This window comes from Puma concolor, chromosome E2 (assembly GCF_028749965.1).
Source record: "Puma concolor isolate L17-30 chromosome E2, mPumCon1.1.hap2, whole genome shotgun sequence".
Lineage (NCBI taxonomy): Eukaryota > Metazoa > Chordata > Mammalia > Carnivora > Felidae > Puma > Puma concolor.
Genome location: NC_141681.1, coordinates 24636300 through 24662802, shown reverse-complemented (window position 1 = coordinate 24662802; position 26503 = coordinate 24636300). Strand labels below are relative to the sequence as shown.

General features: G+C 35.4%; 1 protein-coding gene across 4 annotated transcripts in view; it reads right to left on the bottom strand.

The window, feature by feature from the left end:
- Positions 1–1205: 1205 nt before the first annotated feature.
- The window catches only part of CDH8 (cadherin 8), a 368350-nt gene continuing 343052 nt past the window's right edge, over positions 1206–26503 (bottom strand). For all 4 annotated transcript variants that reach the window (XM_086689282.1, XM_086689284.1, XM_086689285.1 and 1 more), the window contains 2 exons: positions 4712–4963; positions 1206–3300 (listed from right to left, as the gene is read on the bottom strand). In XM_086689282.1, coding sequence (XP_086545408.1) covers positions 2807–3300; positions 4712–4963 — 746 coding nt within the window. In that variant the 3' untranslated portion in view covers positions 1206–2806. The remainder of the gene's footprint in view (positions 3301–4711; positions 4964–26503) is intronic.

The window sequence follows — 26503 nt, the reverse complement described above, 5'->3', positions numbered from 1 at the left end:
GTGTTAATTACTTCATTCCATATTATAAAACTTTAAATGGACTTTGAAAGCACAAAATGCTAGAAGGTGGAGGCAAAGAAAATCACCAAGAGGTTAAAACACTTTCATTCTCCCTTCCTGGTCAAAATAACTTTTGAGGTAAGATTTAGGGAACTAGTATGATAGACACCATCTCCTACCCTCCCCAAACCACCATATAAATATTACCCTATGGATTACCAAGACTGGAGGATATAGATTTTGTATTCCTGAAAAAGAGTGTAGTTTTTCCGTCAAACATGTTTGTATGTCAGTAATCTAAGGGCTTCACTGAGAAGTACATGAGAGATGCATCTGGTATACAAGAAATAAGTAAAAAGGTAATGATTTCACCTTGGTTTAGTCAGAATATTACCACTGGTTACTCTTGCAACTACTATTACTAATCTACATTCACTAAGTACTTGTCTTAGGTACTGTGCCAAGCTGTGGCATAAAGTCACTCTGGACCATTACTTTTACCTCAAGAAAAAGTGTCCAGTAGCCAGAGCATAAAACATGAACTATTCTCAGGCAGCAGACACTCAATGAGTCAACTAAGTCCCTGGATAGTTGTAAATTCTAATATTCAAACATTTTATGTCTGTCACAGTGGAGGCAGTCTCCAGGATTTGATATCTTCAGTTTTCTAGCCAAAGTCCTGCTCTTCCCAGGCAACCCCACGCCAGGGACTGAGATGGCAGGGGAAGTAGACCTCAACTACTTTTTCCCCAATGACAGACCCTTCATCAGGCAGTCTTTCACTCAGAACCCATTTGGCAGAAGTTGGTCAGGTCTGTATTGCAGTTTAGATCTTTTTTGCTAAATCCTGCATACTGATCACGTTCCTTCTAAAGGTTTTAGACCTGTACTCCTAGCTGAAATCTTTCCCTCCTTATTCTTGTTTCTTTTCTTTTTACTCTTAACTCTATTACAGCTTCTGCTGTCAGGAGGACCCAACAAGCACAGCTGGACTAGACTTTCTGTACACCATGTTCCTTTGATGTCCCTTTTGTTTGTGTTCATTGCCAGGGTATTTCTTTCCTCTGCTTTATAATAATGACTCTTAGAAATATAAGTGATCCTCGGGATGATTTAGTTGAACATTGTGGAACTCTAATTAGAGTTGATGTCTCTGTTAACAGATCTTCATCTGATTAGGGGAAAAAAAGTGATGACAACAAAGGTATTTATAAAAATATATTTCACAAAGTAGGAAACAATACAGGAGTTTCTCTGAATACAATACATGAAGTAAATAAACAATATTGCATTAAAGCAAAGTAGAAAATTAAAATGATCTGCGTGTAGTACTTGATTTTTATCATACATTTTCTACTCCTAAATGGCAGGATTGTGTTACAAATTGAATATGCTCACATCTTCTAGTGCTGTCCTTTTTTGGAGTCTACGACATTCTGTGCATCACCATGAAGATCAGAGAGAGAAGTGCTAAAAACAAAAGCAGTAAAATTATGTACAAACCACTTCCTGCTTTAAAACAGTGGTGGCAACTTGAAGCATGTTTACTGGGCAGGGCATTATGTAGGTATCTAAAAGTCTAGAGTTTAAATAGTCACATGAATCAATATGCTTTCAGATGTTTGTGCTTGTAGTAAAAACACCAAATACTAGGATTATGAACAAAATAGAAAACAGTCCAAAAGTTTCTCTGGGAAAATGCTGCTCCTGCCATCACCAGCCACAATAACGCTTTCTACTCTAAAGAGACTCTTAGCTCCCCTTTTGATAATATTGCCTGCCATACTCATCTCATCAAAATGTACATGTATTAAACATTCATTGTGTGTATATATATATATATATATTTATATAAAACAATCTAAAGGATTATTAATGGATATAATTTAGTTTTTTTTCCATATAGTCCCTTAATCTATATAGATTACCAACCTTAATAAATAAAAGCATTAATGGACATCAATAAAATATTTATTTCGAGGATTAAACAAATAAATTCACGCGCTAGCAATAAAACCATCTGTCTCATATGTAGTCCGCTGTGTGATACGGTTTATCTTTCTGTCCTTGTGGAAGAAGATGAAGTGGAGGGAATGAGTAATCCTGCTTCCAGAAAACAAGCCTGTTTGAATGGGATTTCTCTCCTCCCACCACTGAGTTGGCAATCCCCACCCGGGAATGGATTACGAACATGTGAATATTTTAAGGCTCGACACAATATTTAAAGATGCTATTCAGTCTCTGATGAGTGGGGCCAACAGTTATGTACAATGTGCGGTCACCGTACCGTATAATCTAGGAGGCCTCCCAAAACTCCAGAAAGTCATAACGTACAGCAGACCAAGTATTGCTTTATCATTTGTGGCGGAATCCTTATTGGTGAAGGGGAAAAAACCATTTGCATTTATAAAAATCCTTGCAGAAGACACATATCAGCAGCACATTTCTTGCAGGTCCATTTTTCTAAGAAAGCACCTTTTAATTTTGATTTTTTCCTCTTTTTAACCATCTCTCTAAGGATTAGCCAGGATCCCAATCTTTGTCTGTGGTGGCTAAGTAAATATCAAATATCCAAAGACTTCTAGAGACTCCACATACTTTAATTCACACTCCACAAGATTTATAACCTCCTAACATATGCTTTTTATTATTAATTTTTGGTTCAACATTGAAATGTAGTTGAGTTTATAGATGATTGGTGCTAAACTTGCCTCTAAAACAAATAGCCACATTGGTTGTATCTAAGGGGTGTGACCCTAGAATATTACAGAATGCTCAGTTCCACTGATTAATTCATAATCCACTGTCAAGTTTCTTTGTCACTTTCACCAACAGAGTAGAGTTCTCCCAGTCTCTTAAAGCGGGGACCCCAGTCACTGAGGTAGTCAAAATTCTGGTCTGAGTCTGAGGTGCTGGACTCCAGGGAGCTGAGGGACCCAGCCACAGACCCTCGGCCTTCATAGCCATAAATCTGAATGGAGTCATATGGCGGGGCAGTTGGGTCATTATCTGCCTCGTGTAGCCGCACATTTATGAATTCATCAACATCAACACCATTCGGAACAGGAGCAAGCCCTTGCCTTGGCATGAACTGCAAATCTGGTTTAATATCCTTACGAGGTAAAAATCCATTAATTCCATCTGGGTTTTGTAAAGTTGCAATATCAAAAGCCTCTGTATCTTCCTCTCCTCCTCCCTCATCATCATAGCGAATGATGTTTTCTCGTACGTCTTCATCATCTTTAATAATTAATGGCTCGTTTTTATGTCGCCGCAGAGTTACAAACAGCACCACAATTACTGTAGGAAAAATGTGAAATAACAATTAGCTCAATTTGCAAATAATTTCACAAGCAACATATCATGTATGTTACGAGAGAGTGGCGTTGTATAGAAACTTGCCAGCATATAGCCTTAATACAATTCACTTGGGAATTAAATTAAACACCTTTCTGAAAGATGGGTTATTGAATTCTGAGTGAGTATTATTCCAGGTTGCTTCTGTTTATTAAGTGGTGATGAAGTTGGGTTAAAAGAATTAATTTGCATCTATCCATGGTGAAAGCTGCATGTAAGACTGTTACGAGCTCTAGAATAAATGGCACAAAATAGAAAACAGCAAAGATAAAAATAATTAACTTGCTGTGGCTCTTGGGCAAGTTATTTAATATCCTTTGATTCCATGTCCTTCTTCGATAAAGAAAAAGTAGCAGAGTAAATCATATCTAGAATATCTTGTGTTTTATCAGCTCTTCAAGACTCTCTCCAATCAAATAATGTTCACTCACAGATGAAGTGATATATCAAGATGAATGTCAAATTGGCATACGCAATTTCTTGCCTTATAAGGAAGCTGGGGCTTCTCCATCTGGGAAGGTACGCCTAAAGGTAGGCAAAAGGAAAGGAATACATCCCAACAGGCAAAGCCAGCCAAACCAAAGTAGGGTTCACAGGGTAAAATATGTCTAGAAATGTTAATCCAGGCAGTGGGTGAATAGAACGGATGTGACTGGAAAGGTAGTAACTGCCATATCCTTTACTTAAGGACAGGATAAGACATAATTTTCTTCTTATATATCTTTCTAGTCTCTAATGTTGTTTTTATAATTAGAAATTTTTAATGGAAAAGTTACCAAAAAAAAAAAAAACTTTCCTTCATTTTCAATCTTCATTTTAAGTTGATTTTAATATCCAGAAAAATAGCTGAAGAACACAGTGTAATTTTGAAAAATATTTTTTTTGTTGTTTGCTTGTTTGTTATCTTTTAGTCTGACCAAACTGTGTGTTTGGATGAACTCAGCAATGGAATGTATACATCGTTTAGAGAAAAGAGTATTATGGACACACGAGAGCCTCCCATTACAGTAAACTGGTGTACATCAGATCTGCAGGCCTTCTTATATGGTAGATGCTGTTGTAACCACATAAAGGTCTGTCCCCACTTCCACCACCATTAGAATTAGTTTGTCTTTTCACTGGTAATGGGATTGAAAAAGGCACTGAATTGTCCTCTCCAATTGGACATTGGCTATCATGGCACTTTTCTTCCTTCACCCCTACTTGGTAACTTCAAAGCTTGGAGAAGTGCAAGAAAGTTCCTTTTCCCCAGAAGAATGCTGATACCTGACTGGGGTTCGGGTTTGCTGTCCTTATTTAAGTCATTTATGAACCAGAAAAATGGTGACCATTAAGCTGTGAAGGAAATACGTACCTAGCAGCAAAATGATGCATGCTAATATAGCAATTAAGGCGCCCATACTGAGTCCAATCGGAAGGACATAAGCTTCAACATTACAAGACTGGACAACACCATCACTGCTACAGCCACAGACCCGGATGGTCAGGGTGCTGGTGCTGCTCAGAGGAGGATTCCCACTATCACTGATTATGATTGGTAAAAGATAGACTTCTTGCTTCTGGCGGTTGAATCCGTTATGCTTTGCCAAAATGCTGAGGGAATTATCTGGAAAAAGTGAAAATTACAATAGTTTGCATCATTTCCAAATGGCTGCCCAAACAGCACTTGTTTTTCTAGTTCATAAATCTTCTGCAAAACTCAAGACAATCCCAACTGCACTAGACCAGTTAGATTCTTTCCCCCTCCCCCCTCCCCACCTCCCCAATTGACATGGACCAAAACATCCATGCCCTGCAAATTTAATAAATGGGCCCCCACCATGAATTAATGAAATTTTACCATCACTTTGTAAATGCAAAATATTTCTTTTATAAAAATAATCTTCAAGTGTCCTTTCAGAAGACACAAATTAACCCATGTTTCCATAAATAAGTTTATTTTTTCCCTCATTTATCCTGATAATGCAAAATTGACTGAACAGAATTGGACCACATTTGAAAGGCATGTTTGAGAAATTCTGCTTTGAAAAATGCACTATATGACGATATGGCATACAAAACAATGCACTCTGTTGTCTCCCACAGGTATCTAAAAAGAGGCATTCACGCCCTTGAGCATTTAAACTAACAAAAGTCCCATTTACTGCCAATTGGAGGAGATATGCCACATATATTAAAATTCTGTAGAGAAGACCTATAGTGGTTATGCAAAAAAGAATAAATGGAAAAGTCATTGGAGCAAATGCTCCATTTTACATGTATCAGTCGATTATATGGAGAGATATATTCGTTATCTAGAGCAACATTTCAAGACAATTAAGACGTACTGAAGGGTTCATTTCAGTTCAGGGTAAAACTTGTCAGCGAAGAGTAATTGAACCCATGCTAGCCCTATGGTTCTCAAAATTTCACCCCTCAAAATAAAACTTTGTAGTCATTCATGCCCAGCTCATGAAGTATAGTCATATTGTATATATTAATTATTGTTTTCTCCTTTTGATTAATGAAAGATATATATCTATTCAAAATGGGAACATATTTTCCTTTTTATATTCTACATGGAAGCAAATAAACAATTTCAGATAACGTGTATAATATTATTTGAGCAAAAGGATTATTTCAGTTCAGATTTTTTTCACATATTGGCAAGTTTGTAGACCCTAGAATACCTGGCTACCTCATTGTTGCATAATAAGCAGGGATTCCAAACTATTGTTGTCCAATTCTTGGTCATTAATGTCCTTCTGGCTTCCAGAACACTCAAATACATGAACACATATTCTACTCAAATGACTTTAAATAAATGTGTTAAATTTTCTGTACCATATAGTGCTATTCCAGAATTAAAAAAAAAAAAAAAAAAGATGGCGTTCCCCAAAATAGATGTATAAATTATATTTATTTTTGTTTTGTTTAAGATATAAATGGATCTCTAATGCCTTGCTAGTAAGCAAATAGGAAAACACTCAAATTGAATAACATTATTTTTTGTAAATTTCTTTTTGTTGTGCCTCATTAGTAGTTGAAGACTGAAAAGAGTTCTCTAATAGAGTTAAGTGGTGGTGTACCAAATGATCCAGTTATCTTTATTTCCAAGACATGGAGGGAATTACCACTAAGCTAAAAAATGGGAGAACATTATCTCAAAACAGATACAGAATATATAGTTATGTTATATTTTCAGAAAATGTGTGACAAGTTGGAGTACAGTTAATTAGTGCAAGGAACATTTGTGGATGATTTCATATACCATAGTTCAAAACAGAAGATGGGAATTGTTCTTCAAGATGCAATTAATAAAATTACAATGAGACTTTTGCCTTTTTGTGGTTGACATTATTTATATGGGAAACTATTTTTGCATATTCTCTCTTTAAAACAATCTATACTGATAATTTAGAAACCGCAGCAGGAATATTGCTCAGTGTCGAAAAAAACTATGCTCTTTAATACGTATAAAAGCATTAGTGAGTCCACCACTAAACTTACAGTGTTTACTATCCCTTGCATTTGCATTTGTTATTCCCATCCTAGATAATGAAAATTATTATCTGAGTAAAGGAAGTCTATGAGTCATTTTTGGCAAATTTTACCTGCTACCTCCAGGCAAGTCAATTCCTTATTTGCCTATTCATTTTTCTCCTTTAAAAAAAAAAAAAACAACAACTATTTCTGATTGGTGTTTATATTTATTATGGATTTATTTTATTATGCCAAATGAAATTGTCATTATTGTACACTTAAAAAAAAAAACAAGTATCAGTAGTTTCACACAGTTCAAATTCCTGCATTTGAAATACATTAAAAAAATCTACATGTGGCAAATATCTTTTATGAAGTTGTGGTTAATTTCTTTAAGACTTATGGTGCCTTTTGGGGCGCCTGGGTGGCGCAGTCGGTTAAGCGTCCGACTTCAGCCAGGTCACGATCTCGCGGTCCGTGAGTTCGAGCCCCGCGTCAGGCTCTGGGCTGATGGCTCAGAGCCTGGAGCCTGTTTCCGATTCTGTGTCTCCCTCTCTCTCTGCCCCTCCCCCATTCATGCTCTGTCTCTCTCTCTGTCCCAAAAATAAATAAATGTTGAAAAAAAAAATTTAAAAAAAAAAAATAAAAAAAAAAAGACTTATGGTGCCTTTTAATTTCATGAAAGTTTTAATTTAATATAGTCAGTTTTATCAATCTCTTTTAGGTTTGTGCTTCTAAACTGAGTTTTTAAAAGTAAATTACATGAAATATATTTATAATGCCATCTGTCACATTTAGGTGATTGTATGGAATTGTGTGTGTGTGTGTGTGTGTGTGTGTGTGTGTGTGTATGTGTGTGTGTGTGTGTGTTTCTTTCTTTACTGGTAATTGATTTCCCCAAGGTTAATTATTGAGTAACTTATCCTTTACTCACTGCTCTTCAACTCTCAGTTTCTCACAAATCAAACTTTTGTGCACCCTCACCCTTTTAGGAGCTCTCTATTATGTTCCCAATGCTCTGTTTTTATAAATCTGCATCAGTAATACACTTTTATGTATGGAAACTTCATAATAAATCCTGATGTTTATTAGATTAATTTCCCTTTCATGTTCTTCTTTACGAGTATCATGGCTATTATTGTTCATTTGCTAATCTCTGACAATTATAGAATCAGATTAGCAAATTGTATGAAAATCCCTATAAGAACTTTAGTAGAAATTATGTTAAAATATAAATCAACTTTGAGAGAATTGGCATCACCTTTACTGTCTTTAGTCTTCCATTTCAAGATCATAGGTTCCTTATTTTCTTTAATATATATCACTAAACATGTAATTTTTAACTTTTAGCTACAAGAGAATTTCACATCTTTTGTTAGATTTAATATTGGTACTGTATATCTTTTGTTGCCTTGGTAATATTATCAAACTGCAAAGTTATATTAATATTTTAAAAGTGCACTTTCTGATCATTGTTGCTAGTGTGTAAAGTGTAATTGTTTTATGCATTGATTTTAATTCTAGCAATCTTGTAAACTTTTCTTTATTTATAAAAGTAATATTCTCATCACAGAGTTCCACTTCAGCAAGACAATGATGTGAGGAGCTCCACAGAACTGTTCCCTAGTGAAAATGGTGATTATAAAAGGAAGACTGTTTAACATCTCTGGAAATGGTCCTGGAGGCAAGCAGCAAATGAAGAAACATTTATCCAGGACAATCTACCAAAGGTTGGTAAGAATGACGAGACTCATGTGTGAAGTAGAACCCACTTTCTCCCAGCTCTGTGAGATGGAAAATCCACTCTATACTGGTTCAGCCAAGAACATAGGGCTCCCTGTCCCCTCAACTAAGACAGTTAAAGAACTGCCTTAGCAGGAGATACAGGGCGTGAGCAGTCTCATCCTACTATATTATTGAAACTAAATTTCAAGTGAGTGCAGCCAAAAGAGGGTTCCTTTCTTTCTCACAGCCCTTGCTTGTGAGACAGAAACTCTCCCTGGGAAAGGTTCCCCTGGGGATATAGGGCCTCAGTTACCCTCGCCCTAGCCTATCAGGCACTGGTTACACACTGGGAAGGACAAGCCAAAAAACTTGAGGTTACTCCACATCCACCCCCCATCCCCACCCAGCACCAAGTGCTCATCATCTAAAACAGAGGCTTCATTCAGAGAAACACATCATAGTTTCCAACTCAACTCTGGAGACAGTGGCTTACAGTTTGGCCTCAGTGGAGACTCAGAGAACCTGAGACAGAGACTGGGGGAGCAACATGCCTGGGGAGAACACATCTGAAACACTGACTTAGAGAAATATTCTAGGAGCCCAAACTTGATTGGCTTAGTCTGTAGAGCAATCTTGCCCCCAATCTGAAAACAATACAGAAATCATCTGGCAGTTAGTGGAGTTTAACAATTGGAACATGGTCAGGGAAAGATACAGAGAACCCTGCCCAAATCACTGTCATTCTAGGGTGACTGTAGGCATATCCAAGGCTGGGATCCTTTGAGGTGAAATATCAGTGGTTTAAAATTGCAGATAGGAAATAGACTTAACAAAAACATTCTAGCCAGTCATTAAACAAATAAACAAGCAAAAACAGCAATATTAAGCTCTCAGTGTGTGTAGGGGGGTGTCAATATCCAAAACTACTATAATATCTAAAATGTCCAGTTTCCAACAAAAAATTACAAGATATACAAAGAAATAGGAAACCCATATAGCAAGGGGGAAAAAAAAGGAGGCAAAAGAAACCATTCATGAAAGCAACCAGATATCAGATTAAACAGACTTCTAAGAAGCCATTATAAAAGTGTTCAATAAACTAAACTATGATTAAAGAAAGAAAGAAAGGTCTGATAATAATATCACATCAAATAATATAAATAGATAAATAGAAATTATTTTTAAAAATAACATTTAAAAAAGAACATGGAAATTCTGGAATTAAGAAGCACAATAACTGAAATAAAATACTAATTAGGCTGACTAAAATGTAGATTTGAATTGGCAAAAGAAAGTGTTCATGTAGTTGAAGATAGATGCATAGGAAATATGCAAGCTGAAGAATAGAGAGGAAAAAAGAGAATAAAGAATAATGAACAGAGCCTCATAAAAATGTGGCTCCAAAATATGTGGATGAAAAATACCAGAAAAGAAGAAAAGAAAAGAAAAATAATAAAGCTGACAACTTCAAACAAGTTTGAAGACATTAACCTACACATTCAGAACCTCAACAAACTCTAAGAAGACAAATGCAAAGAGTTTCAGTGTATCCTAGTAAAAATACTCAAAGCCAAAGACAAGGAGAACAACTTGAAAGCAAGACAAAATTGACTCATCCCTTCCAAGGGACTCCAATAAGATTAACTGAATTTTTATAGAAATAATGGAGGCCACGGGGTGCCTGGGTGGCTCAGTTGACTGAGTGGTCGACTTCAGCTCAGGTCATGATCTCGCGGTCCGTGAGTTTGAGCCCCACATTGGGCTCTGTGCTGGCAGCTCGGAGCCTGGGGCCTGCTTCGGATTCTGTGTCTCCCTCTCTTTCTGCTCCTCCCCTGCTTGTGCTCTCTCTCTCTCTCTCAAAAATAAATAAATGTTCGGGCGCCTGGGTGGCTCAGTCTGTTAAGCGTCCGACTTCGGCTCAGGTCGTGATCTTGCGGTGCGTGAGTTCGAGCCCCGCGTCGGGCTCTGTGCTGACAGCTCAGAGCCTGGAGCCTGTTTCGGACCTGTGTCTTCCTCTCTCTGACCCTCCCCCATTCATGCTCTGTCTCTCTCTGTCTCAAAAATAAATAAACGTTAAAAAAAATAAATAAATGTTAAAAATTTTTTAAAAAAGAAAAGAGAAGAAATAATGGAGGCCAGAAGGACATGAGATAGCATTTTCAAAGTGTTTAGAGCAAACACTTTCAACCAAGGATCATATATTCAGCAAAGCCTTCTTTCCAAAACAAACAAAAAAAATATGAAATAGAAGCTTGGAAAGTAAACATCAAGCTGAGGAAATTCATCAGCAGCAGACATGCCTTGTAAGAAATACCAAAGGAACTCTTTCAGACTGAAAGCTAATAACCTCAGATGGTAATTCAAATTCACATTTAAAAAAAAAAAGAAAAGAGGACCAGAAAAAGTAATTATGTCATCATGAAAGATGGAATACACAATTTTCTCCTTTTTTCTTCACTGTTTTATAAAGCAATTGTATAAAACAGTAAGTACATAATATATTGTTGGCATGTAATATCTAGAAATTCAAAAGTAATAGTTGGATATTCCAGTATCCCACTTTTAATAATGGATAAAACAAGTAGGCAGAAATAAACAAGGAAATAGAAGATTTGAAAAACAGTATAAATCAATGATATCTAAGTGATATCTATAGAACACTCCACTCAACAACAGTAGAATAAATACTCTTCTCAAGTACACATTGAACATTCTGCAGTGTAGACAATATGTGAGGGTGTAAAATAAACTTGAGTAAAATTTAAAAAGATAATAATGCAAAATTTGTTTTCTGACTATAATGGAATGAAGAAACATATGAATAATTAAAATTTGGGAAACTAACAAATCTGTGGAAATTAATGCATTATTCAATAATCATTGGGTCAAAGGCAAGATCAAAAGGGAGATTGGAAAATATTGTGACACAATGCAAATGAAAATACAGCATATCAAAATGTAAGGGATGCAGCTAAAGCAATGTTTAGAGGGAAAGTTATAGTTTTAAATGCCTACGTTATTAGTTTTTTTCTTATTGTACTATACTAGCTAGACCTTCTAACAGAATTTTGAGCATAAGAAGTTATGGTGATACCTGTACCTTGTTCTTGATACTAAAAAAGAGAAAATAGGTTTTGACTTTCAACATTAAAATGACTAATTTTATTGGAAGGCAGTTTTTGTTCAAGTTTGTTTACTTGTACTCTTTTTTCCTCCTTAATTTTTCTTTCTTTTTTGTTCTCTTTGCAATGATGCAAAGGGAAAAGGCAGCCATATAAAAGACAGCTGTTCAATACCTCTAAAGTTGGATTCAATTGGGTTACTGTATTATTTAAAAACTTTTTTTTCATACCTTTTTGTTTTAATGCATTTCCAATTTCTATCATGTTGCCTTTGCATCATAATCTATTCCATCCTCATGGCTTCTGCTCCTGGGTTTTGTATTTATTGCATTTACTTTTTTTTCCCCTTGGAGCAAATAGAAGAACATATCCTGGTGACTTACTAGAGAAAATACATTTTCTAAAACTGAAAAAATTATGAGGAAAAAAGAGTGGTCACTGAAAGCCCATCAACATATATGTCATGATTTATTTTTAAATTTAAATCTTTTGAAATTGAGTATAAAATAACACAGTTTGAGAAAGGGAAGAAGGGTGTTTTGTCAAGATCTATTTAAGAAGAGGATGGAGCAAGAGAGTTTGGTATTCTCTAGGGAGGACTAATATCCAGGTGGAGAGCAATGTCCACTTGCTGTCCAATTCATGCATTTGTGTTACACTGAGATAGAAACATATCTCTTCAGCTTATCACCTGGTTGCCTGATACTCTTAATAGGTGAAATAGTCAAATATCAGTATTCCTTATTATTTCCATAAGTTAAAGATTTCTCCTATTTTCTCATCTTCCTGGAATATTTTGCTTATGAGCATTACACCAAGGAGGATGAATGATTCCATTTCAGAATCTTGCTTCATACTCTAAACCCATTCGTTTTTGCTTATGACTGATTTGTGAAAGAAAGATCTTGGTGGAAAGTTAAAGTGGACCAGTAACACCAGACATAGTTCTCAAAATTGACAATATTCCAAAAATAGTGGAATCGTTGGGTTTCTTACTCCTTGGCTGAGTAATACAAGGTCTACACCAAATAAATAGTAAAGTAGGGGAGAGATAAACAGTAGGGGTATATGCTTTCTTTTTTCAGACAGCACATTACATTATGCCATTATGTATGAGATTCCTTTCAGATTCTGATAACATATTCATTATAAATAAAAATATTTACTTATATGCTTAGTTTGTCATTTTTTCCTCGAGATATACCTATTAGTGCATTATTGGAGGTTGTTTGATGTTGTATCAAATACAGCCATCTTAAAATTAAAGTCTCAGAATTTTAATACAATGGTGTTAACACTGAGAGACAAATAGATAATATTCAGTAAAGCATGTGTATTATCTCAGTAAAGCCTAACCCCCTTGAGGGAGTCTAGCCTTAGTCATGGCTCTATTCCAAGCACAGGACTTGACACAGAGTCAAAAAACAACAACACTGGTGGGGTTGTTTTATCCACTTTTATTTGGAATGTTTCAGTTCTAAGAAAGTGATCAACTAACTGATATGATAGAAGCTTGCTAAGTCCGTTTAAAATTTCTGCTGCATATGAGAGTTTTTCTTCCTATGTGACTTACATGGTCGAGCCCCAGCCTCATCCTCCAGCTTCCTGTCCTACCACTCCTCTGTGTTCTAGCCATCCTGGCCTTTTCTGAGTCAAGGATCTTCTTTCCTTCGTGCTTTCATAACTGCTCTTTCTTCTACCTCATAATCTCTCTACCTTTCCTTAGCCCTCATTTGAATTAACATTTATGCATTCTTTATGTCTGTACTTAAATGTAATTTTGGGGGGGATAATTCCTTTACTAACCGTCCCCAGCCTTCCCAGACAGACTATTTATGCAATCTAATAAGATAATCTTTATATTTTTATCAAAGAACTTATTACAAAGAAATAATATAGTGATAGGGATGTGATCGATACAGGGGATGCCAAAATAAACTGAAAAACTTTTAAGTAATGAATAACCAATTTAAAATGCATAATGAGTACTCAGCAAATATTTGTTAAGTGAATGAATAATCATTAGCTGCATTTTATGAGTCTCACATTTATTTCCCTTCATGTTATTTTGTCATAGGGAATTATATGTGATTCAGAATAAGTCAGTGAGAAAGTTCAGTTTAGGCTGTTGGAAAGGATATATAGCCCAAGGTCCTAAATGTAAATTTAAGAGAAATATTCATGGTTTCTCAGTCTTACTCTGGGCATAACTAATACCATGTAACATGAACAATAAACTAAGGGTGCTTAGATTCGAATAGAGAAGACTGAGAGGAGAAGAATATTTGAAATACCATCTCAGATATCTAAAATATGTGAACTATCATCATGTTAAAGAGTGCACACCAGAATTCCCTTTTACTGAGCTGAAATTCGATAACTTAGTCCTGTATTCAGAGGGGGGCACATAATCGGAATTAGAATCTCCTGTAGCTGGTTTAGGAGGAATGTCTTCTTTGATTGTTAATATTCAGTCTTTATATCATTTAGAGTTGGCAATCAAGGGCCTTCTTTCATAGAACATTAATACTCTTAGAAGAAAAGTTTCTTTGTATAAATAAGCCAGTAAGCATTTGTGATAGACTAAATGTTTGTGCCTCTCCCCCCACCTGCAGTTGACATTTGTAAGCTCCAACCCCGTGTGGCTGTCTATGGAGATAGATCTTTTAAGGAAATTAATTAAGGATAAATGAGGTCATAGGGTGGGGTCCTGGTCCTGTAGAATTTGTGCCCTTATAAGAAGAGACACAAGAATGCTTCTCTTTCTCTACCCATGGGTCCACAAAGAAGAGGTCATGTGAACACAAAGAAACATGGTGGCCTCTTACAAGCAGCCAGGAGAAGAGGCTTCAGAATGAAACATACCTTGCCTGCCCCTTGATCTTAGACTTCCTAACCTCCCAAACTGTGAGAAACAAATGTTGTTTAAGCCACCAGTTTGCAGTGTTTGTTATAGCAGCCTGAGCAAACTAAAATCTTGTAGGCACTAATTATTTCTGTATACATACTCCATGAAATATCCAAATCTATCTAAAGAGATAGACTGTGTCTACCCGGATAATTCTTTAACTTTATCTGTGTAATTTTCCCACAGTCCTCACTAATTTCCTTCCTTCCATTTATTTTCTATGTATTTTTAATAGAAAAAGAAAGGTCATTATTCTTGTTATTATTTAAATATCCCATGTTCTTTCCACATTGTCCTTGTTTGTTCCCCCAGATAAAATAAGGCAGGCAAATTAAATTCTCTATTGTTTTACTGTCGTTCATCTATTATTGTTGCCCTGATGCAGAAATTTTACTTTCCCCAAGTCCCATTTATTTGAAATCATGGAGCTATGGCTTTTGTTTATTGTTTTACATGCAAGCAAAAGCAACAAGGAGCCAGAGTTAATGAAGGCACTTGCCAGACAAATGTTTATGACAAAAGGAGTAGATGAAGAGAAGATCACTGGCGTTCTCTCTTTTTGAAAAAATATCTCCTGGCATTTGACTTGCAAATTTATTTCACATTTTCTCGGTCAAGTAAAATGGAATAAAAATGGCAAGGAGGTCAAAACAAAGGGAAAATGGCACTCTGTTCAGTAGGTATGGACAAGAGATTTAATTAAGTCCTTATTGTGTTGTGTCTGCTGTTTATTTCTAAGAGCCTAGCAAAGCAATAGAGATACCAAATCTATTAGCTTTTAGCAAATTAGATATAAATATATGTATATACAGTACCTAATATTTGGGAATATGGAGTGAAGATCATACCATTTATATTTCATTTATACATTTTTACTCTAAACACTAAGTCTTGTTGGAAACAATCAGGCTGTAATGAATTAATAAAAACTAAGACTCTGTGAAGCCAATCTCCTCTAGTACCATTATAACTTCCTACATAATTCATTGAAAGTGTACCAACATACTAAATCTGCAACAAGCAACTGGATATTCTGAGCTACCTAATTAGATCATTTGTTACTTGTTTCCTTTTTTTTTCCTCATTAGGTTGTCCACAATACCACCTGATGTCAATAATATCAATGTTTGTCAAGCATTAACTCATTATCAAATTTCCAAATATTTAATAATAAAGTATATCTAGCCATAAAGTAATGATCAATGTTTATTCTGCCTTTAGAAAAAAAACATCATTGTGAATTCTTTTGGAAGTTCCTAGACTAACACCAAATAATGTTTAGTCAAAAATTTGCAAGTACACATTAAATGAATTAACACTTTTTTAACAGAAAAACTCTGCTATAAGCATGCAATACTACAGTTCTATAAATATCTGCATTGTTTTCATTTTGCGGAGGAAATATACAGAAGCTCCACTGTGCTTAGGACTCAGCAAGTAGCCTGTGAAAGTTAAACATCTTCTAAAATTCCCTAAGAAGCTACATAAACTATTCTTAAATTGTTAATATAAAAGCAAAAAATTAGATTATATGAAGTTGGTGTAGAATATAGTGGTATGAATGGTGATGTCCAAAAAGACATATCCAAGTCCTTTTTTTTTGGAAATCTGTGAATGTTACCTTCCTTGGAAAAGAGTGTTTGCATATGTAATTAAATTAAGTGTTTGGAGATGAGTTCATCTGGGGCTGAACTGGTGGGTACTATATTCAAAACATGTATCCTTGTGAGAGTGTGGCAGAGGTAGATTGGACACAGAGTAAAGGAAGAAGTAATGTGACCACAGAGGCAGACATTGGTATGATGTAACCATCAAGCCATGGAATGTCTACAGCCAACAGAGAAGCTGGAAGACAAAAAGGATGAATTTTCCTCCAGAATCTCTGGAGAGGAGTATGGCCCTATAAGCAAATTGATTTTGGATTTCTGGCCTCCAGAACTCTGAGATAATATATCTCTGGTTATTTTAAGCCCCTCAGTTTGTAGTAATTTGTTCTGGGATCCCTAATAAACTAAGTTAATCAGTGAATCTGATTAAATGTGATTTACAGAGTCAGGGAAGGGCATACTTATTCCCATTTTACACATGAGGAATGGAGTTTTTGACAGACAGTGACTTGCTCAAGGTTTCTCAGCTGGTAGCTAAGAATTACAACTAAATCCAATGCATTTTCTACACTTTCTGTCATCTTAACAAAAGTCATGTCAGAAAACAAGGGAAAATGAGCTCTAAGAAGGTTAAATTAAAGCTTAAGGATAAGATACAAAACAGAAAGTGTGTGGAGGGAGGTTTTTCCATTCTATGACACCTTTATCATGAACAAGGAAAAACTAAATGGTCATTGACACTGTAGATGATAATTCAGTATTTTAGAAGGATCAAAAGGTATTCAGTACAGTACTCCATAGATCTAAATCCCATATCCTGAGAGTCTGCCTAACATAGCACAACATATCATAGCATAACATAACCATGAATTAATTATCAAGAAGTGATTATTTTTGGTGCCAGAGAGAAACACAAGTATTACAGGTACAAATTCTATGCTAGATACAATCATATTGCCCAAGGTCTTCTGAGTTTGATTATTTTTTCCCTGTATTTAATTTGCATACTTGCTCTTACACAAAATGTTCCATGAACCTTATGCAGATCACTTAATGCTTAGATGAAAAAATTTATCTTACTCCAGGCACTGGGGAATGAGGGATGAAGACTAATATGACCTTCATTTTATTTCAGGAATACCTGTATTAACTAACCCCAGAAAGTGAAAACTATACCAACAGTCAGTTTCTGTTCGAATGGAAATTTTAAACCTTTTATAAATATCAACATGTATGAGAAAGAGTATTTTTACCTATTTATGTAGAAGTAAAAAAAAAACAACAACAACATTTTTTAGAGTGTGCAAGCTATTTAAATACAAACCAAACCAAACAAGGAAATACTAAGGCTCTTATTGGAATTTCTTGTGAAAATTCCAGAAAATAACCTCATAGTCATTAAAAATCAAGACATTGGAAAGCTAGTGTTGTCAAGAGAGTGACTTTTCCACCACATCACTATTGATTGAGTAGACCTCTCTAAATATTTAAGAAACTGGGTGTCAGAGATTAATTCTTTTTGCACTGGAGCTGATTAATTCATTTTGCACTGGAGATGATAAATTTGTGCTTATTTTTTTTTTTAATTTTTTTTTCAACGTTTATTTATTTTTGGGACAGAGAGAGACAGAGCATGAACGGGGGAGGGGCAGAGAGAGAGGGAGACACAGAATCGGAAACAGGCTCCAGGCTCTGAGCCATCAGCCCAGAGCCTGACGCGGGGCTCGAACTCACGGACCGCGAGATCGTGACCTGGCTGAAGTCGGACGCTTAACCGACTGCGCCACCCAGGCGCCCCAAATTTGTGCTTATTAACACACTTGATGTATAGGGTAGTTGGACCAGAGAGTAAGACTGTTTTACAACAGCAGTTCAAGTGAGGTATACATTGCATATAACTTACTGAAATCATTAAATATAGTGAATGGAGAACTGAGGATATGAAAGAAAGGAATTACCAAAAGTAGTTTGTTATCTAGTTAACCTGCTTCCATTTGAAGGAGGTCAAGTATCCCTGCAAATCATCATTTTGTTAGATACCATCCTCTCCCTGAATGTTTTGAATTTGCACATATACAAATAAGACATAAGGTGAAAGCCACCAAAAATGGTACAAATGCACACTCCCTTGCTATCACCCACGTCTCTATCTTAACTTCTTTCAAATCTACACTGATACCTTCACTGCATTCTGCCCTCAGTTATTCAGTGCCTGTTGTCAACAAGACATCACTGTCAGACGAAAGATCCTCTGCATACTTTCCCCTAGCATGCTGCAATATGGTCAGATACGATGGTTTTCTGTCTTGCAAAGTGAACGATCCTTGGATGCAGAGATACCGTCTTCTTTAGTAAATGCAAATGCATCATTTCATTTGTCATGTGTGTCACTATATAGAAGTCTCCATGGCGAGATGTTAATCCTTGTTGAATGAGCAAATGGGTGGCCAGGTTAAGTGAGGATGTGATTACTGATCTCAAAGAACTTCTGACACAGAAGGGGAGAGAAAAATGGCATGTAACTAGCCAAAACATAGGCGAGTTGGTGGTCTATTCTCTAATTGTGACCTTTGTCCTGCCTTAGCTCTCATACCCTGTGGTCCACTATGCCATATGTACCTTGACTTAAAGTTCCATCATCATAGATACAGATGAAAAGGAGCCTTAAGGAAGGCGAGGCCTGTGGTCTGGTTTTAAAAACAGCTGGTTGTGAAATGGGGAAATACAGAGAATGGCATTCCATCTTTTCTGCTTCCCTGTTTTGTTCAATAGCATTCTGCCCTCAGCGTTTTCATCTAACCTCTGACAACAAGAAAACCACGGGCTCAAAATGGAGTCACTATATTAAAGCCCACATTAGCAAATCAAGACTTGATACCTAAGCTAAATGCAGTTTCAGCTGCCCCCCTGCCCCACCACCTGCAAGGAATGTGACCTTCAACCAACCAACCTGGAGTTGTGTGGTCAGCACTAGGACACAGTCCATAATAAGAACCCTTATGTTGCCTTAGAATGCCCACCAGTGCATTCTTTGCTAATAATTTCCTTTTTTCTGGTCCTCTCTGACTTTAAAAAACTTTCTATACTGGACGTCATTGGTGCTCCTTTCTCTTTGCTACATGGGATGCTGTCTAATTCATTTATTCTTGAATAAAGTCAGTTGGAGCTTCAAATATCCTTAGTTGAATTTTCATTCTTTACCACCTCTTTATGAACTATTTGAATGTGACTCACTTACTTGATTTCAAATACCAGACAATATTTCTTTCTAAAATGTTACCCTACATCTCTTCTACTTACCTACTGACCATATGTACCTGAATGTTCAGTAGCACAAATTCAACCTTTCCAATAATGGAACTAATAATATTTCATCCATATTCTTCCCCATTTTTAAAAATCCCTTTCTTGGTTCCGTTCCTTGCATCATCTGTGTGGCTTTATGACTTTATACGTCTCTCCCCTTGCATCCAATAACCTCACTTCTTTCTTTTCATGTAAGAAAGTTCTGTCCATACTTCAGTAACTAGCTGAAAATTTATTACTTCATTTATGAAGGAGGCTGTAGGAACAGCCTAGGGATTTGGGAGTATCTAATTCAGAGATGAAATGGAGATTGGATTATAAAGAAATGTAAAGTAAATATAGTGGTTTTAATTGTTCTCTTAAATATATGATAGTGAATACAGTGAATATGAGTTAGTCATTTTGTAACGAGTCTCAAAATACAAAACAGAACCTTGAGAAGTCCAAAATATTCCTAGCCCTACAAAACTAGAATGCAAGGAGAGAGACATATGTCAGCAATCTTATATTTATTATTACACTAATTAAAATAAAGTGTCCATTATATCCTAGGGTCTGATATACCTGGTCCATCTTGACATTCCAATCTTAAACCCATTTAATTATCAACTTAAATCTGAGCAAATATTCACACAAACAGAAGCCAACTCTAAAATTCAGGCAGTAATCCCGATATAAATATTTGCATGTGTTAAAAATGCCTATTCTTGGATTTTACCCCAAATCAACTGAATAAGAATTTCCGGGGATAGGCCCTGGACATCTGCATTTCAAATAAATTTTGTTTGCATAAAAATCTCCTGGGATGCCTGAGAGCCATTCTACTCTATTCCATTTCTTCCCTTAGGTGTTTGCAGTGGTTAATGGTTTGGCCCAAACCCTTAGAGGCTCCACTGGGGAAGCTATTATGCTCTGGGTTCTGTAATCCAGCAGGGGTAGCAGCTGATAGCAATTTTCCTGCATAATTCCTTCTTTTCTGGCTTAGTGGTAAAATAACTGCTAAAAAAAGGAGGGAAAGATGCAAGAAAATGTGGCATCCTACAGCGAGCTGAAGTCCAGTGTTTGTCCTTGAATCACTTTAAAGTTTAATATGTTATATTAAAACAGCTTGGCTAAACATATATCTTTGGGCAGAAGTCTTAATATATAGTGAAGGCAAGAGTACGGAAGGCAGTTATGTAGATAAAATTATCATTCAAGCAGTGGTCACATTATCATTCCTCCCAGGTTGCTGAGAATGGCACGTGCTTTTGAATCTTAAAATCCACATCCTGTATAGTATTGGAAATAGTACTGTTTTGATCATACAAAAATGACTTTACATTAAAGGTCAAACTGATTTGCTTTTCCTCAAATTCACCCACATATTAACAGGTTAAAATACAGATGGAAGGAGCAGAAATAAAATGATTGAAGAGGAAGATACCTGTGTAGGTCACCCTTATGACTGAAATAGAAATCACATCAAACTCATTCAAACTCTTTTTATTGAAAATGTAATCTGATAAAATTCCCTATTGTTATACACTATAGAGAAATTTGAATACATTTTGAAGTCATGCATGATTTCATTTTAATACTTTCTTTGAAAATAAAAGGGATTTTTTTGATGAGTCTTTAAAAATATTCTCAAGATGTTTTTTGATTTTCCAAGCTTGCCAACCCCCGTTGACAATGGATGTGTAGTATTTTCTGGTACTGGGCAGTGATATAAAGATCCCTACTATCAAATACTCCACATTCTGGCACCATAGAGCTGTGCTTAACAAATAGAAATTTAGGGGGAGTTCTTCCATTTTCAACATTCTAAATCCTGAATAGCTTATCTTAAGGTATAATTCCTTTAGGGTGTGTATTTCAGAATTTTTCTGAATATCTTATTAGATAATATTCAGGCTCTGGAATCATTCCTAATTGTGTTTGCACCCCAATTTCATTACTTACCTGGTTGCATTTTAAAATAATTTCCCCATGGTCAGAGCAAATACTTCTATTGTACCCAAATTACTAATTACAAAACCAAGAGTCAGAAGGTCTTTGAGGAGCAAATGTGTTTTTCTTCCTGAGGTGTATAATAAAACTTAAAATAACAGTGGTTTTCATTAGTATATGTAAAGCTATCAGTTACCTTAACTTTGAAATTAAGTGAAGACCTGTAATCTTTTAAGAATATTTGGATTTCATAGTTTTATACTTTATAAGGAATTTCTGTTTGAAAACCTCAAAGTTGGAATATAAAGTAAAGAACTGAGAAAATAAAGGTTAAGGAGTAAGACTTCAGGATGCACACTGAGGAAGAGTTAACAGAATGGAATATGATGAGGTTCTTATAGAATCCAGATGCAGTATGAAGTGATTTCTAAGGAAAACTTCCACTTAATTACTATAAAAAATCAGTCATCGGTTTTAGTAATCCAGATTTCGATTTAAAACTTTATCTTAATCAAAAGGAAGCCCAGTGAACTCACAGAAAAATCCAAAAAAGCCAAAAACCACTAGGAAATTGCTACAGTTCAGAGCTAGGTTCAGAAAATCCATTGATGACAATTCCTAAAGAGAAGACTGTCCAATGAAAGTTTATATCTTACATCGCCCGTGTCTAGTATTAGATCGTGTACACAGTAGGTGATGTTAAATTGCATAGTTCTTCTATTTTATCTTTAACTTTTTTAGCCCAAGATCATTGGTACCATTTGAAAGATTTCTAAATATTTTTGTCTTGAGGCCTCTTCCTTCCTTAGAGTATTTTCTCTTGTATGTGTTTCTACTGACTGGGAACACAAATATTTCAACAATTAAGGGGAAAATTTGAGAGTTCTCTAGGAAGCTTGGTCCATGTCATTTTAGGATGCATTTTATCCATCAGTAAATAGCTCACTTGTTTCTTTAAAATGGTCTGGTTCATGCAAATTTTCTCTCTCCAACTGTGAATCAAGATTGTTCTAAGAAGAATATACAACATATCCCCTACTTTCAAATGGAATATTTTTATTATACATTTCTTTGATGGTGCTCACCTTGCATTGCTATCTATTCTTGTTGTTATTGTACCAAATGAACAACTTTGACAAGTATAACTCATTTATGTAAAAATTTTACTCTTTCTTACCTAGGAATATTTAACTCACCTGGATCATTGTCCTTGGAAAAAATTTGGTGCACATTCTACAACATTATTGGTGAGTCTTAATGATGAGACATCTCATTTTAATATTTAAAAAGTACTATTCAGTGTCATTTGAAAGCTCCCAACTTGAGAAAAGTCCAAGGAGAGACTAATAGTCTCACTGAACTGAAGACACAAAGATTGGTTTTGGATTTGTAGGAGTAAGTACCAGAGAAAAAGAATGTATGCAAAGAGAGAGGTAAGGAAAGTGATAAAAAGGGGAAAATTTTGGAAAAAAAATATTATGAAAACTTTTCATTTAAGAAAGCTGTAATAATATTAGCTATATTAATATACTAAGCAAAGTGGAATGCATATTAGTATCAATCAAAATAAATTTTAGAACAATGAAAATTATCAGTTATAAAGAGGGCTATTTCATAGTAATGAATATGTCAATTCAGTAAGAAGGTTTAATATGTGATGATCAAATATACCTTTCAAAAATACATAAGACAGACAGAGACCCACCCCCTGAGGTAGGCAGCTGTCAGTTGAGCTCCCCTGCTCTCACATCCCCAGAGAGTACTTTCACTTTAATAAACTTTCCTACTTGTACCACTGGGGGAAAAAAATACCTAAGACAAAAAGTGACGGAATTGAAGGTAGCAACAGACAATTCCATAATACTTTGCAATTTCAACACTCCTTTCTCAAGTAATCGATACAACAAATAGGAAGAAAACAGTAAGGTGACAGAATAGCTGAACCTGATGGTTTTAGTCTATAAACTGATGTAAATTATTTGTCATTTAAATTATTTGTCAGAAAATTCCACTCAACAATAGGAGAAAACATACATATATAAATATAAATATATATGTGTGTATATATACATACAAACAAAACCATATATATGTGTGTGTGTGTATACATATATATATATAAACAAACAAAGAAAACCATATATATATATATATATATATATATATATATATATATATATATACATATATATGGGGTTTTTTTTTGTTTTTGTTTTTGTTTTCCTCTAAGGTACAGGGACTGTTCACCACGATAGACTACATTCTGGGCCATAAAAAGTTCCAATGCAAAAGAGTTGAAATAAACAAGTTATGTTCCCTGATTCAAAATAATTAAATTAGAATACCTTAACAAGAAAATTATGCCATGAGTCAAAGAAGAAATCACAAGGGTCATTAGAAACTGTATTTGGAACTGAATGAGAATGTAAACACAACCCATTAAAATTTTGTGGGATGGAGCTAAAGAGCTATTTAAGAGAAATATAAAATGTTAAATACTTGTATTAGACATAAACAAAGTCTTAAAATCAGTGACTTAAACTTCCACCTTAAGAAACTTGAAAAAGAGCAAGTTAAGTCCAAATATATAAATGAAAGAGTTTAACAAAGGTAAGTATCAATGAAAGAGTAAATTAAAACATATACAAGCCATTCATAAAATGAAATATTGTTTACTGCTAAAGATCAATGAAACTTATAAAACTTTAACTAGACTAATTAGGAAGTAAAAGAAAACACAAGTTACATATTAGAGGTATGAAGTGAGGCAGTGATATGAACAATTTAATAATGATGCTTGCCTTAACTGAGATGAATTGTATGAGTTTCCTGACATGCAAAAGTGCCTAAACCACCTCAAGAAGGAACAGAAATTTGGAATAGCCTTATATCAATTAAAGAAACTATACTAATAATTAAAAAGCTTACTGTAAAGAAAACCACAATCCCAGATGGCTTCACTAGTGAATTCTACCATACTCTTTAGGAAGATATTATGCCAATTCTACACAAGTCTTCCATAAAATAGAAAAGGAGGAAATATTTCCCAGTTCATTTTATGAGACTAGATTATCCTGATACTTAAACCAGGCAAAACTATTGCAAACATATGCAGGCACTTCACACATCAATGTCCCCAGCGGTATGAAGTTAAATGTCTTACAACCAGCTTTTCTGAGACAGGGAGAAAGACACTGATAGGTAGCATTTGCCAATTTTTGTGTTGTAGATACGATACCTCAACTATGGTTGATTTCAAGCTAACAACCTAGTATTAACCAGCTCCCCAAATTCCTGAAATCTTAAAAATCAGGTCTCATGAACTACTTACAAAGAGGAGCAGCAGAGCACCAAATATCTTTTAATTAACCTACGGGGGAAAATTCTTAAGAACATTTTAGCAATTTGAATACAGCAATACGAAAAAATGATTCTGACACTACCTAGTGGTATTTCTCCTAAGAATATGGTTTTGTTTTTCTCTTAACTTTGAAAGTCAGTTGCCAGATTGATAGGATAAAGGAGGAAAACCACATGATCATTTCAGTAGATGAATTTGATAAAATTCAACACTCATTCATGATTAAAAAAAACTCAGCTAACGGTGAGTAGGAGATTCTCCTCAACCTAATGAAGGCTATCTTATAAAAACTTGGAATTAACACCTTACATAATGTTGAAAAATATGAATACTTTTTCCCAACCATCAGCAACAAGCAAGGTTGTATTCTTTTGTTTTCAACATTCTGCTACAGGCTCTAAACAGAAAAAAATAAGGCACGAGAAAGAAATTAAAGATTGTAAAAGAAGAAGAAACCTGCTTTATTCACTAACAACATAATACTGAACACAAAAAACTCTAATTGGTATGTAGAATATTTTCATAGCCCCACAAAGTGCCCTTATTGTCTGGTGGCATGTGTGTGCAAGGGATTGACTGTAAAGAGAGATGAAGGGACTTTGTGGGGTGATGGAAATGTGATAGTGATATAGGTGCATGCGTTTGTGAAACTTTTCACCTGTGCACTTAAAACGAGTATTTGTTGCAGGTCAATTATATCTCAAGAAAGATTTAAGAATTTCCCAATTCATTTGATTTACATCTGCCTCCCCTGCACTTAGTTTTGCTTCAGGAGTGGAAGGTAGCCTTCCCAAAGTGGGGTATTTAGTTCTCTTCTCTCTCTGTCCTTCTAATTCCTTTTCTAGTCACATATCTGCTGTATCTGATTGTGACAGCTCCATGATCTGCCCACGGACACATGGGTCAAGGGAAAGGGTAAAATTTCACATGGCTGATACAGCTATAATCTGTTACTGGTGCCCTATGAGAGGAAGATAGAAAGTGCTGGTACTTTTTTTATTGGGATTTTTCATGTGTTCCTCATAGACTCTAGCACTGGCAGCCCCTCTGACTTGAACTCATGTGATGAAAATGGTGCCTTCTTCTAAAGTTCCCAAACTGAACTCTTAGAATTACCCTATTTGGGTCCTTCTGTCCACCCAGGACTTGGAGTTCTTTTAAGATGATCCCACATTCACCTGCCACTTTATACAATTTGGAAAATGGGACCAGATATCAGTGGATAAATTGAAAACACCCCCAATCCTGGAATATTAAAATGTTTTTGGTTTTCGAAATGTAGTTTGGGATGGCATTTAAGCCTCTATATCATTACATCTGTCTATTACTTTGAGGTGATAGAACTGATTTAAAATTAGATGGGGGTGACTGTTGTGTACCTCTGTAGATTTACTAAAAATTATTGAATTGTACTATAAAATAGGTGGGTTATATGAAATGTATGTTGTATTTCAAAAATCTATTTAAAATTGTGAAAAAGAAAAAGAATATGCTCACATTTGTATTAGCATTCACATAGGAGAGCCACATGTGCTATCTCTTTGAAGATTGATGAATAGTCGCAAAGTCATTTGTGACCCTAATGCCTATCTACAAAACGTTCCTTTGAGTAACACTGTGCATAGATTGACAGCTGACAATATTTGGCTCCTAAAATTAGGAAAATTCTAGGTGGTAACCTGGATGATCTACCAGTATGCATCATGTCTTGCAAAAACTGTAG